This window comes from Mercenaria mercenaria, chromosome 17, assembly GCF_021730395.1.
Source record: "Mercenaria mercenaria strain notata chromosome 17, MADL_Memer_1, whole genome shotgun sequence".
NCBI classification, from domain to species: domain Eukaryota; kingdom Metazoa; phylum Mollusca; class Bivalvia; order Venerida; family Veneridae; genus Mercenaria; species Mercenaria mercenaria.
Window position 1 is genome coordinate 65500813 of NC_069377.1, and position 15744 is coordinate 65516556.

Below are 15744 nucleotides of genomic sequence, written 5' to 3' on the forward strand. Positions count from 1 at the left end.
TATAATAGTCTCAATTTCATTTGTATAGTACCAGTAACATATCTGCATGAAATATGCTAAGTTTCAGCTTGATTAAATCAGTTTTCAAGGTTTTTTTTTGCATTTTCAGTAACGCGTGTCCCAGCGACAATTTTCCTCCAAAGTTGATGTCGCGACATAATTTTTAACCAGTTCTTCTAGCCTGAGCATGTTTTTGCACTATTTTATATATTTTTACTATAATTTGCAAGCAAATTACACATTAACACTTTGAAATATATCAGATGTCCCCTCTGAAAGCTATAAATGGGCAAAATTTAGTGTGCAAATGTGTATTTTTTTTTAATACACCTAAAACATGTGATTTGTTTTTATTTTTATCAATTTTTGTAGCAAAATTTCAATGAAATCTCATTTTTTTTACCAAAATCTGACCAAACTAGTCCATTTATATCAATATCTGGACAAATCGCAATTTTTGCCCACATTTTCTTTTAAGAAAAACTTGTTTTCTATAATAGTCCTCATATTTCATTTATAGTACCAGTAACATATCTGCTAAATATGCTAAGTTACAGCTTGATTAAATCAGTTTTCAAGTTTTTTGCATTTCAGATAAACGCGTGTCCAGGACAATTTCTCCAAAGTTGATGTCGCGACATAATTTTTAAAACCAGTTCTTCTAGCCTGAGCATGTTTTTGCACTATTTTATATATTTATTACTATAATTTGTAAGCAAATGACACATTAACACTTTGAAATATATCAGATGTCCCCTCTGAAAGCTATAAATGGGCAAAATTTAGTGTGCAAATGTGTATTTTTTTTTTAAATACACCTAAAACATACGATTTGTCTTTATTTTTATCAATTTTTGTAGCAAAATTTCAATGAAATGCTCATTTTTTTACTAAAATCTGACCAAACTAGTCCATTTATATCAATATCTGGACAAATCGCAATTTTTGCCCACATTTTCTTTTAAGAAAAACTTGTTTTCTGTAATAGTCTCAATTTCATTTGTATAGTACCAGTAACATATCTGCATGAAATATGCCAAGTTTCAGCTTGATTAAATCAGTTTTCAAGGTTTTATGGCATTTTCAGTAACGCGTGCCTCTGCGACAATTTTCCTCCAAAATTGATGTCGCGACATAATTTTTAACCAGTTCTTCTAGCCTGAGCATGTTTTTGCCCTATTTTATATATTTTTACTATAATTTGCAAGCAAATTACACATTAACGCTTTGAAATATACCAAACGTCCCCTCTGAAAGCTATAAATGGGCAAAATTTAGTGTGCAAATGTGCATTGTTTAAAAAAAACGAAAAAGAAAAAACACCCAAAACAGTGAAAATGTGATTTTTTTTGGTTTTTATCAATTGTTGTAGCAAAATTTCAATGAAATGCTCATTTTTTACCAAAACCTGTCCAAACTAGTCCGTTTATTTCAATATCTGGACAAATCTCAATTTTTGTCCACATTTTCTTATAGGTAATACTACAATAAATAATATTCCCAATATATTCTATAAAAAACTGACATTTTTAAAGAGCTACCAAACATAGCTAGACCCATTTCAGAGAACAAATCCTTACCTCATTTTAAAGAGTTTTGATAACACTGATATAAAATGAAGAGAGAAGTAGTGGTCATGTATCTTCTAAGAGAGATTTCTCTTGTCACATTTATTTACTGTAAAATCACATCAAAAGCACATTGCTGTGGCCTGGAAGTACTACTCATACTAAAATTGAGTTTCACTTCACCAAATACAACCTCCTCTCCCATTTTTGCTACCAAAATGTCAAAAATACATCCACAATGAATTTTTAACAGAAAACAGCTTAAATTTAGACCTCTGTGGCCATACCAAGTGAAAAATTAGTGTTCAAAAACCTGTCCAACATCACGCGACTAGACCAGATGGCTCCCACGCTGGTTCCTTTACTATAATTAGGCCTTATTTTACAAGTTTACAAGTTTATTCATATAAATTCCAGATGGTCTTAGAACCAAAAGGACATTTTGATACATTATATGGCGGTATATATAACACAATTTTAGACATGAAATTTGACAAATATAAACTAACATTCGAAATGAGAGCACTACACGAGCAGTTTCTATGACACTCAAGGGCAATCAAAAGTACCTTAACTTGTCCAGAATCTACGTCATATACGTCCATATATGGTAGTTTGCAAGCCGAAATTTCGAATTACATATCTCTGAATTTCAATTTAATAAATGATACGCACCTGGAAGTATTTCTCTTCCGTACTTCAAAATGAAATGTTTAAAATTTACAGGGTTTGAGTTTCAAGTAGTTACGATTTAAAATGATTTTAAATAAAAGAAGTTTGTACGGATATTTATAACTGAGGTTATTTGTTAGAGGATACCTGCTTTTATGGGTACCATCAGAACTTCTGTACAAGCTTCAATGCTGCAAAATCTCCAAGGAAGGTGAGTGGCATCTTTTTTTATGATTTCGAAGATAAGCTTGTATCTGAAAATCGGGATAAGATATGTTGTGTTAAAATGTCTAAAACAAATATTCACTTGTCCGTCCACTGTTTACTTACTACAAGATTTAGCTTACCAAAAGGTTCCTTGTAGCACATATAAAATATTCTTTTTAAGGGATATTGTTTTAGCATAATGTTACAAATGTTTAATAATGCAATGAGAAAAATATGTTTTGTCATTTTTTGTGCAAACTTAATTAGATCTATTTAAGAACTAATCTAAGTATTAACAGTTTTATCATAACCCAAAGCTGTTTTTTTTAATATAAGCAAGTGCAGTACATATTATGCTATTGGAAGCATTTGTCTTGCAGTCTGTATTTCACTTCCGGATATTTTCATCACGCGACTACACCAGCGAGTACCCGCACACTTAACACAAAGAAATTTCGTACATGCGTTTACGATTCGAAAAACAAATCAGGAAGTAAAAAAGTACGCAGAAGAAATAACTTGCAAATTTGAAACGTTAGAAGCTAAAGGAATCACGTGACCAGGAATTTTATTACGTATCTTTTTTTTGGCGGGAGTCTATTTTTAGATGATGCATATTCATTTCATTAATCTCTATTCTTTACTATGATATATTCAATCGAGAAGTTACATGATTTAAACTTTATTATTGTGTCTTCTTGTTCTGTTATTTTACGTAGTTGTATTGCACTATTTAAAGACTGGAATAAAGATTGATTATGCGTAAACACATATTGGGCTAGAGGCTATCTGTAATGAATATGCATGAGTCCAAGATGGTGGCGCCCTACGGGAAATCGGATTCCTTTGGCGATACCCTTGTATCCATTACTTGCTCAGTCAAGTGTGACATGTTCACCATAAATGTTCCTTCTCTTGAGAAGGAACAATTACAATTTCATGTACTAAATTCATGAGGAAATTTCATTTTGGTACATAATATCTCGGCAAATATAAAACATTTTTAAACATGTATTAATGTACACTTTACTGTAACACTTGATGCTACTTAAATCCGTTTAATGTAGGTGATTCTCTTGTTAATCATTTAAGAAATTGACAAATAGAGCTGCAATGAAAACCATATTTTGCATTTAATATTTACGCCATTCGTTACCGATAGCTTTTTTGAGATCGTACTATTATTCTGCAGTCCGGGTTCAAGTTACTGTTACACCGTATTGCTGCCTTCTTTATACCACAGCCGAGAAAATGGTTAATGTCCGTCGGTTTAAATTTCGCTCAAGAGTTTTATCAAAAATATTTCAATCATCTTTTATATATACAAGTATCACTCTAAATATTTTAATTCTCTGGTGGCTGATTGAGCACATTTTGTTATATCGCGTTGGCGTGTACTCTGCTTTTGTAGAACATTTCGTTGTGTCGTCCTGGCGTCCGAGCCACCGCGCTATAATGAAATTTTGCAAGTTTTGTGTGTCATTTTGGCGCTCGCGCCAACACGACATAACGAAACATAGAACACGACAGAACGAAACATTTTATTTCGCGCAATACACAAAGATTTCGTTTTGGCGTGTTTGCACCCGCGTCAAGACGAAATATGTCGCGTTGATGCCCGGCAATGTATCACATTTCGAAGTGTCCTGGCGTGCGCGCTAACGCGAGACAATGACATATCATCTTTGTAAATGGTGCGCACGCCGTCTCGAAAGAACGAATAATTGATAATTAAACACATTGTCTTGGACGAATATATGTCACTGTCAATTTATTTTTGATACTTGTATCTCTTTTTTTCATGCAAAAATGTATAATTATATACATGTATTATGGAAGTGCAATAGAATACATCATTCTGTGGCGCGTCTTTGAACACATGCTCTCATTATAAAGACCCACCCAACTAAATACACGTACTTCTCTTCTTCTTTTTTTCATGCAAAGCGTGTATATGAAAAAGTATAACAGCATATTGACAAAATTAAATGCTGAAATACTTAAAATATTAGATTACTGGGTTTGCTGATCATTACATAACAAATATTTACATTCGCCCTATTCTTTTCCATTGAAAATTATGACGTTCATTTCGTATGAACAGCAAAGGAAAAGCGCGAAAGTTACGTCAACGCTGCTTAGTGATAACCGACCGCTGTTTTGTTTTGTCCGCGTATAGTCAGGGAGAACATTCCGTCTGGTGAACAGAATGGACGTGAAGCTGATCTTAATGTTAAATGCAACAAAATGTGTGCAATTTATAATTTAATATTGTTTTCATATGAAAAGGAAATATAATGTAAATATAAGAAACGAAACTTTTTTTTTCGGTGTTCATGTGAAATGAACGACAGAATAGGATCGGCAAAATAAACATGAATCGCTAGCGCGATTCATGGATTTGCCGATCCTATTCTATGAACACCTAAAAAATATATTTCATTTCTTAATTAAAAGGTATAGATTAATTTTAAATCTTCAGTTACCAAATAATAAATGTGAGATACGCATTGATTAGTCTATATTTACAACTAAATTTTGATACTTTGACCTATGCATGTATTTCATTGCTATTCTAACGCAGAGTTTTTTTTCGAGTCACATTCCATGAAGCTGTAATAAATTTCTATTCATTCAAGATAAAATGAAATAGACATTAGACCTTACCGAAACGATAAGTGATATTGATGGAAAACAAGAGATGTCCCTATAACAGCCAGTGCTCGACTATTCGAATCAATGTCCCAGAAGCAGGAATATTACCCTAAATCTTAAAATATCTATAGAGTTTCAATCCAATACCTGCATTATTTATGTATATAGTAACTTGCATGCAAAACTTTAACCAGAAATTTTAAGTCCAAAAGGGGGCATAATTTGCCCAAATTGCATGTCAGAGTTATGGGACTTGATGTTATCACCTAGTTTCATAACCCCGAAGACACATGTGAAGTTTCAATTCAATATCTGCATTAGTTTTAGAGATAGGAACATGCATGTAAAACTTTAACCAGAATTTTCTAAGTCCAAAAGGGGGCATAATTTGGCCAAAATACATGTCAGAGTTATGGGACTTGACCCAGTGAGGTTGGTAATTGACCTAGAAAAAAAAAAATAAGTTTCAAAGCTATATGCCTTTAAATGATAGCCATATGTACTTGCATGCAAAACTTTAACCAAGGTGTGACGCCGACGCCGACGCCAGGGTGAGTAGAATAGCTAGACTATTCTTCGAATAGTCGAGCTAAAAATAAAATACTGAGACAATTCAGTAAAAATAAAATAAACCAAGTGATAATTTAAATGATTTTGAACCGTCGGCTATCAGCGTTACCAAAACTAACAATAATATTGATCACGGCTTCTAGTGATAGATATATTTATTGTCCCCCGCCCTTAGTAGTTTCTAGTGCTAACTATATAGGGTACTATAAATAAGGCAATTTCTGCTTCATAACTTGTGACATATTTGACCTAGAACTATGAAACTTATACTGAATTTAGATCACTATAATGTGGTAGTGCGCACACAATTTCGTCAGGATATCTTTAGTAACTTCAGTTATTGCCCTTTAATTGTTTACAAATTCATATATTTGTGCATAACAAACTAACCAATTGGTAGAATTTTATTAAACTTCTTTCATTTTTTCCCCACGGACATTTATTATCAAATGTGAAGTTGTGTACCCCCCGCCCCCAATTTTTTTCTCATTTTTTCATTTTTTTAAACCTTAAACCTTTCATGAAAATTTATCAACATGCACATTTGTACCCTCCCCCACCTCGCTTCTCCACCCAGTCACGCCCACCACCCCGATCATGCACCCCGCTCCCCCCCCCCCCTCCCACACACAACATTTTTTTCTATCGATATTTATTATCAACATGTGAAGTTTCGTACCCTCACCGGTCACCGCCCCCCCCCCCCTCAATTTTTTTTTGAAGTTGTACCCCCCCCCCCCCCCACTCTACACACACACACACACACACACACACACATCCATGTTACAATCCACGTTCCAGATTTCTTCCTTGAATGTGCTCTCTTAAGGACATCTGTTCTTTTAAGTTCAAATGTAATGAAATTATTTGCTTCCTAGTAACATCCTTAACTTTTTGCCTAATATATTTCCTTGCCATTCCTCACCACAGACCCATTCGGCGGGGGATACCAATTAATCGAATTTGCTTGTTCAATTAACATTCACGTTAAAAAATTAGACAATGTTGTAGATTTTATAGTGACGTCCTGAAAGTATAAAGCTTCATGAAATGTACACTCATTCACTACACAAAGGTAATTTCAAAATGTTATTTGTACCATAAAGTGTTGTGTACATATCAGTTACAGTATTGTATTCTGCGTGATGCAGGTGCGGCTTGAGGGTTAAGCTGGCTAAAAAGAGTAAACCTAAGGATACGAGGACGAACGTTTTTTTTACTTGTTTGTTTTTGTCTGTTTGTTTCGGAATCTGACGTGGCCTTTTTCAGAGTGAAAACGATATCCGAACTATGATTTCAATAAAAGATAAACCTGACCAAGATGATATTTGCCGAACCGATAGGCCCATGGACCTGACCAAGGTAATTTTTGCCGAACCGATAGGCCTATGGCCCTAACCAAGGTAATATTCGCCGAGCCGATGAGCCTATCGCGAAGTACGCGATGAACTTTGATTTTTTTTATATAATTTCCGGTGATGCACTTTTAAATTACTCTGTTTAGAATGATTTTGAAAACTTTGGTTATGTCATCACTATAGTTATTCTCCGCTTGATCATGATTTTCACTAAATACTTCATTTTCTTGTTATAAACGTTTTATAGGTTCAGAGTTCGCATTCAAAGGTTCAAAGATCGTATTAATAGTTTTCTCTCCCGATGTTAAATCAAATGTGTATTTTCTAATAAGATTATAACTGATATTTTTGCAAACGAAAATTTAAAAATCAGAAATAAATAATGACGTTTCAACACGAGTTGTTTTTTTCATTCAGGAATTCTCCTAACAGTCTCTTCTATTCAGCGTGGTTTTCACCACACTGGGCCTTGATGACTATCACCGGGTACATAGACTTGAATATTCATCGATATTAGCATGCGATAAATATTTCATATTTATATTATGACTACATTTAAAAAGAGCAATGTTACAATGTTTCAGTACATGAATTGGATATTGTTTCAGTTCTTATTAGAAGAGAAAGGAATGCTCACCTAAACAAAGACAAAATGTTCAAATAAGAAAGTATTTTTGACTTACATATAAATTTTTGTAAAAATCCAAAGTCAATAACGAATGATTGTTTTAACAAATAATATACACTAAACCTTCTGCAAAAAAATTATCAATATCAATCAAACTAGGATGAATATCCAACGGGGAAAGCCGCGTTCTGAAAAACGCAGTCTCCCCAAACGTAAACCAAGCACACGGACGTGTCCATGACCAACACACAAACACAAAGTAAACGCACACGCAATTTTTAATAAAGGAACACAGTGGGGCACCGCCTTGGAACGGTCAGTGGCAAAACCACCACTAACCCCAAAGACTAATTTGAATAAAAATATTAACTTCCATTATTTTCTCTGAAATCTTTTGTTTACTTCTTTAACAATGCGAAAAATGGCAGCCACCCCATGTTGAGATGAAGGGGCGTTTAATTATATATAGCGTGTCTAAGCAAATTTGGTACTTTTAAGAAACACACGACAATTTAACATTTTTGTTACACTGGTATTGTACAAAACATATTTTTCTTCAAACAAAAAAATTATCTTTTGTTGGTATTTATGAAATGATTTTTTTTCGGTGTTGATGCGAAATGAACGACATAATAGGATCGGCAAATCCATGAATCGCGTCCTCATGTGGCGCTGTCTCTGTCTTTTCGTCATCTGCACACCTTACTTTCCAGCTCCGAGTACCAATTCGTATTGCCTGCTCTCTATTTGTTCATATTTATACATCTCTGTCAGCACAATGACAATATGTGAAAGTTACAAATTCATTCAGAATAGAATTTCCAGTTACTAGTACTAGTATTGTAATGTGAGTTTATCTCTTGCTATTGTCAAAGCTGAATTTTGCGTTTATGTCATATTTTTCAGGCTGATATGCATAATTGGTTTGTCCTGCTTAAGTGTGGTAATTTTGGTGTTTATAGGTTGGGACATTGAAGATACACTTACTCGGAACGCAGGGCCGTCAGAGATGTTGAATCCTTCTGCAGACAAAAGGCTAGTAGTCTTAATTAAAGATTGTCTCTAACCTATTTAATTAGACATAAAAAGAACTTCCACTGGATTTATCAGTCGCATGTTACACATTTTAATCTCACTTTTTAAGGTCTACTGATAATAAGGTGCTCATTGTGTCCGTCGTACATTTCATAGGTCATCCGTTTTCAAAACTTTTACTGTTATGTATCAACATACTAGGGACCAAACGTTTTATCCAATCCAATGACCAGTCAGATTGTTTGCCATCCTCAGCAGAATATTCAAGGTCATCTGGGTCAACTAGGTCACTTGGTAAAGTCATAGAAAACCTTTGGTTGTAGTCTGAGGGCCACATTTTAAACCAGATCTACATAATTATTTACAGAAACTGAATCATTTGGGTAAAAAACCAGGTGCCATGTTAAATCATAGAAAAACATTGACACTCATAAGGTCCCAATTAATAATTATTCATAGACCCTTATTGGTCAAAATGTTTCTTATCAAATCTAGGTATATTTCAAAACCAGGTAAACTGTGGTAAATAAAGCAAAGCTACATTACAAGTGGTAAAAGAAACTTCTTATCAATCTAGTGTACATGAATCCCCTTCTTCAAGAAATCTAGGCCAAGCTCCAAACTGGGGTCAAATAATAGAAGTAGCACTGTTCACACTATAAAAGGTCATATTTTCTATATGATCAACATGTCATCTTGTCAGAACGTCTTTTTAGGAAATCTACGTCAAGATTGAAATATTAATATATAATTTTTTTAGTTTAATTTCCAGGTTAAATCTTAGTCCAAGAGAATTTTTTGTTTTGTTTGTTTGTTTGATTAGTTGGGTTTAATGTCGCACCGACACAATTTAGGTCATATGGCGACTTTCTAGCTTTGACGGTGGAGGAAGACCCTAGGTTCCCCTCCCTGCATTATTTCATAATGGGCGGGTATCTGGGTAGAACCACCGACCTTCCGTAAGCCACCTGGATGGCTTCCTTACATGAAGAATTCAACGCCCCAAGTAAGTCTCGAATCCACTTCGGTAAGAGAATTCTTGTTTTCTCCTTGGCTTTCATGAAATCTGTCAGTTTCGAAACTGTGTCATTATGGATCTAAAGTTTTCCACCTTTTCTATTGCTACATTATATTATCATACAAAATCAAACAAAATTGTAAACATTCTAGAGGTCACATGTCTCCCCCGAATTACATGAAACCTGGTAAGAAAGTTTGTCCTCATAAAATCTATGCCAAGATTGAAAGAGTTGCACATATAGTGAAAATCCATGTCACTGTTTCAAAGCATAGACAAGTATATTTACACTATGCATGATTTCCGGCAGGTGAGGATGTTTCATAAGACATTATATGTCAGTTTTGATGTTTTGTCATCATAAAATAATTTGTTAACAGTCTCGTTTCTTAGATTGCCAATGCTATAATACAGGATAAAGCAGCATGAGCGGTAATATTTTAACTGCTTACTAAGTCACGGAAGTCTTGTTACTGGTTACGGTTGGGCGTAACTATGATCATATGAACAATTTGTTTTTCACGTACATTGAACAAAAAGTTCTTATTTTTAGTTTCAATCACCGATTTATTGAATTTTAATATTTTATTTTAAAATCTACCAGACATTTGTGGATTCAATATTTACGTAAAATTTTCAGGTATATCACTTCTCGTCTAAACCGAAGTCACCCAGATGAATCGTCGCACTGGAAAATAAGTGAATTGCGAAAATTAGGAAAACTAGTACAGCGTAGGCTTTCGTATTTGCAGGTTTGTTGAATTAAAATTAATTGCAAAATTTCACTTTGATTTCTGCACAAGTAATTAATATTTGCTTTAACATGCAATTCTTCATTCTTTATCTTTATTAGTCTTCTGCTGCTTGAAAACCAGTTTCGGGGACTATATGATTGCACTTTTCCGTCTGTCATTCTGTTTGTCCGTCTGTCCGAGCTTACATTTGCATACTTAGGTGGCTATAGGAACAATAGGTAACTGAACTTTTTCTTTGATGTCATTCATTCCGTAAGCTTTTATGTGTCTATTTTTATTTTACGTGGCTAAAAGAACAATAGAGAGCACGAAGAGTAGCCACATAAATACCCATATGTAGGAACGTCCGTCCGTCCGCAATGTCGTGTCCGGTCCATAGCTCTGTCATTCATCAAGGGATTTTGATATTAATTGGCACAAATGTTCCCCATGATGAGACGACGTGTCATGCGCAAAACTCAGACCCATAACTCAAAGGTAAAGGTCACACTTGGAGGTTAAATGTCAACAGAGCTTTTTTCCTGTCCGGTCCATAACTCTGTCATTTAGGAAGGGATTTGAATATTACTTGGCACAAATGTACCCCATAAAAGGATAATGTGTCAGCACAACTTTCAGACTCCTAGGTCAAAGGTCAACGTCTCACTTGGCAGTCAAATGTTAACATAGCATGAACAGGGTGTTTTGTGTCCGGTCCATAATTCTGTCATCCATCAAGGATTTACAATTTTACTTGGCATAAATGTTCCATAATCAGACAACGTGACATGCACAACACCTAAAACCTAAAGGTCAGGGACACACTTGGAGATCAAAGGTCAATAGGGGTATTTCCCTGTCCTGTCGATAAATTTGTTCTGCAAAACAGGATTTAAATATCAGTTGGCACAAATATTTCCCTGGATGAAACAATTTGTTAGCGCAAAGCCCGGACCCGTAGCTGAAAGGTTAAGGTCACACTTGGAGGTCAAAGGCCAACAAGGCTTTTTTTCCTGTCCGGTCCTTAAAGGAACTTTAATATTACTTGACACAAACGTTTCCCATAATGAGACAAATGTCATGTACAACACCCAGACCCCTAGCGCAAAGGTCAAGGTCACACTTGAAGGTCAAAAGTCAACTTTGATCTTTTCCTGTTTAGTCTGCAAAACAGTTTTATATAAGCTCATGTGTCATATTGACCCGATTGTAAAAAGTTGTTGGGGTATTTTCTTCAGCATTACTTCCCTTTAATATGTTTTCTTACATTTTTGTCTCATATTTTCCGACCAATTTCAATATGAAATGTTACCAAAATTAAAATTAAATACTTTTTTATATTTATAGATGATACAAAACAGTCAACAAGTGTAGATTTTTGTATATGCCAATTTTAATCCAAGCGTAGTGTTATAACATATTGTATATATAGTGCAATATTGTTTATACACATTGACTGTCGGTCTATACTCTATAGTGGACGCAACTTGACCCCGATGGTTGACCTTTGTATTATAATACATAAAGAGGTACAACCTATTAGTAAAAAAGGAGTGTACGTAAAACACTTAATCTCTTTGCATTTAAAAACGCGAGCTGCACGAGAAAATGGAAATATAAATTTGTGTAAATATGAATTAGTGTATTGGAAAGTTTAAAAAAAAAAACTATACTGTATACAAACTAATTCCATATAATATATACGGCTACCCTAAGCACCCCTTATTTCTACAATGAAATAATCGATATGAATAATCAGCCTAAGGTCAACCATCGCGGTCAAGTTGCGCATACTATACGTGGCATTTATATGCTTCTTTGTGTCTGAAAGTGCGGATGGACCGTAATTAAACTTAAATAGACATCATTGACTGCAGTAGAGAAAATTAGGTTCCTTCCGGTATGGGACTTTGTATTGCATAGCAATACTTCATTCATTTGTTTATCATGACCCTGTTTTAAAAGAAATACTAAAAGTTACAAACGAACATATACAATCAAGCGCTTGGTCAAATGTCTCATTGAAGTTCGAACAATTTTGATGAAAATGTGTTTATTCAATATGGGTTGTTTCCATTGTAGAATCCGAAGAATTGTACAGCTGCAAGAAAAGTATTATGTAGACAAACCAGCCGTAAGTTGTTCTCTAGGCAATCATCAGATATATGGTTTGACCTGTTGTGACATATTTATGGTTCTTTTTATTCTATCCGGTATACAAGAAGAGCCAATGCCATCTCTGGCCTAAACATGCACAATTAAGCAATCGGCCTGACATCGGAAATGCATTGCTTTTTGGCCAAAAGATTTCAGGCGAATTTGAATGCCATCTCTGATTTTAGTATCATGAAGGGAAAATCCTGTTATTGTAATTTTAAAGATTTTTAACATAGGAAGGACCCCCACCTAACTGGAATTTATGCAGTAGATCCCCAGTTCTGTATATAGAACAAAGATTACCACAGCGTATATTAGCGCGAGAACACATCAGTACAATTATATGCACATAATCTATCTAAAAATAAGCTGAATTAGGATTGTATTATTTAGTTTATGTAAAACGGTATAAAAATCAAGTGACAGCATAAATGCACTTGGGTGATAGTATTTATATGACCGAGTGTCGCCATCAAGGCGAATTTCGTATATTTTATTCCCAAGTAAAGGCGGGGTGGGCAAATCTCGTTAGGCATCGTTTAGCGACAACCCTCGGGCGGATGATGATAGATACTGGAATGCTGGAATTCCGGGTTGTTCGGTTCAGTATCCAAGTTTGAAGAACACAAAGTCAAGTGTAAATAGCATTCCTTTTTATTTTTTCTTGTGATGTAGTATTATCAAGTTCCAAAAGGTTAGCATCGCAAGTCATTTTCTTTATTATATTTTTTATGTTTACTGTTGTTTGAATGCAAATGCACAACTGATTGAAGTTTAAAACAATTCTAAATCTCTTAAAATGAGGAGTTTGTTCAGAAAACACTATTATATTATTGTATGTATACTCTGAAATGATAACATAAGAAAGACTAATGACTTTACTGTTGATGTTAGTAAACCTCGATACTTCGTTTTCATACTATATCTTTTACAATCTTTATTTGTCAATCATTTACAACCAAGATCTTTTTTTCTTTTCCTGTAACTTATATAGATGGTTTTGGAAGTAATCTACACCAGCTGACGTTCTGCTTAATCGTAGCTTACGCTACACAAAGGACACTGATATTAGAATCAAAGGGCTGGAAGTACGCTAAGGAGGGATGGGAAACGATGTTTCTTCCTCTCAGTGGTAATTGTACATCGACTATGAACCATAAAGTTACCATAACTAAAAGTAAGTGTTTATACTACAAAAGTAGGTTAAACGTAAATCCACTTCAACAATTTGAAAACTCCAGGTCCCCGAAACAGAAATACCACTTTATTGTTACTTATTTAAATCACTTCAATAAACGCTTAGGGCTGTCAGTCACATGAGAAACGGTTTCGGACAACTGCTGTTCTTGTCACTTTTCGAGAGGTGTTTTAACAGGAGAGAAAACGTGTGTAAACAAAAAGATTCTCGCGCTCACGTGCTATTAAAACACCTTATTAACGCCAGTACCTTGGTACCGTGGTAAAAACTATACGATCCAAAAACGGATAATTCAAAAGGAAATGACGTCAACGTGAAACGTGTTATGTTAGAATAGCGTAAGCGCGTGTTCATTTCTTGTTATAATATATACAGAATCCCCAGGGATTGGTTAGTGCCCGAGCTCGGTCTCGATCACAAACATTCCCGCGGGCTTCAGGAGATGTTAACACGCAATTCCTTCATGAAAGCCGTGAAATTTAAGAAAATGTACTTTTCAATTTATGTTATTTGTTCAATAGTAGCAATTTAGTAGAGGCCAAATGACTGTAAATTTTCAAAATTAAACCAAATATAGAACAAACTTATCAATATGTGAAATTCACTGTGGCGAAGCTGTTCGTGTCGTATGCAGAAATTGACCAAAAGTACAGGAAAACATGGCGTCGACTTCTTCGATTTGTCAACAAGGTAAATCGGTATTGTCTTTGCATTAAAAGTAAATGTTCCACCAAAGACAGTCCAACTTGCTCTTTCCTTGTATGTGTATATGAATATTATCAATGCCTTCGTTTGTTAATGATGCCCTGACAAATAAAGACAAACGATAAAAAATGCATTTGAATTGTGGATAGGAGTTACGGCAATCTATCTGCCAGAAATATCATTTTTAAAATGTATTATCTCTTTGTGAAGGCCTACCAAGTAAAAAAGCGAAGATTTTGTTATTTTTGGGAGATATTAGAAAATGATAGGCAGTACGAGGTTTTCCCGGACTGATAAAAATGAGGAAGTACGGAAAAAATGGAAAAATAATTCGACGCATTTATTTCGTGGATCAGAACTTTAATGTTGTGTTAAAGTCAGATGCATCGTCTGCGGTTTCTCATAAACAATAAAATCTGAAAAGTAGATCCCTCGGAAGCACCGAAAACAAGGCAAACAGTGAAAATTGCAGACTCGGTTTGATTGAGTCTGTTCATGAGCAGTAATGGAAAATGCAACACTGCCCACGCCCCCTAGCACCGGCTTAAGCAGTATTCAATCTTCAAATCTAAATGAGTTGAAATCAATGATCCCGAAGGACCAGAAAATATAACAACACTGAGATGAAGTCGGGGCGACTTTTTACGGCCGCCACACAGCACTTAACACCCGCTGTTGTGAAGTAAATAAAATCTGAAAAGTAGATCCCTCGGAAGCACCGAAAACAAGGCAAACAGTGGAAATTGCAGACTCGGTTTGATTGAGTCTGTTCATGAGCAGTAATGGAAAATGCAATACTGCCCACGCCCCTTAAATTGTTAGCGCCATGCATTGCTGAAATATAATACAATATGATACACAAAATATGTGTTTAAAATGGCAGATCAAGTAAGGTATTACAATCACAAGATACTAAAATACACTTAATTAATATTTTCGTTGAATGTTGAAGAAATCTAGACCGCTTCTGTAAAACCATTTCTTTTTTTAGTAAAAGCAATTGAGTACTTGATACAATATCATGGACAACCAAAAGATAGAATATATAATGTGTAAATAAGACATGTTGCAGAACGATAATCTGATTATCAAAAAAGATTCCCGTAATTCATATCCGCCGTAAAAATGTATTTTAGTCACATTCTCCTGCTTTGTTAGGGCATCATTGACAAACGAAGGCATGATAAAATACATATGCACATGCATGGAGAGAACAATTCTTTGTTGGAACATTTACAT

General features: G+C 34.7%; 1 protein-coding gene across 2 annotated transcripts in view; it reads left to right on the forward strand.

The window, feature by feature from the left end:
- The first annotated feature begins 2272 nt into the window (after positions 1–2272).
- The window catches only part of LOC123537392 (alpha-(1,6)-fucosyltransferase-like), a 31295-nt gene continuing 17823 nt past the window's right edge, over positions 2273–15744 (forward strand). The window contains exons 1-5 of one of the 2 annotated variants that reach the window (XM_045321090.2): positions 2273–2451; positions 8565–8693; positions 10352–10463; positions 12528–12579; positions 13597–13779. In XM_045321090.2, the coding sequence (XP_045177025.2) occupies positions 2396–2451; positions 8565–8693; positions 10352–10463; positions 12528–12579; positions 13597–13779 (532 nt within the window). In that variant the 5' untranslated portion in view covers positions 2273–2395. The remainder of the gene's footprint in view (positions 2452–8564; positions 8694–10351; positions 10464–12527; positions 12580–13596; positions 13780–15744) is intronic. The other variant, XM_045321092.2, reaches the window with a different exon arrangement.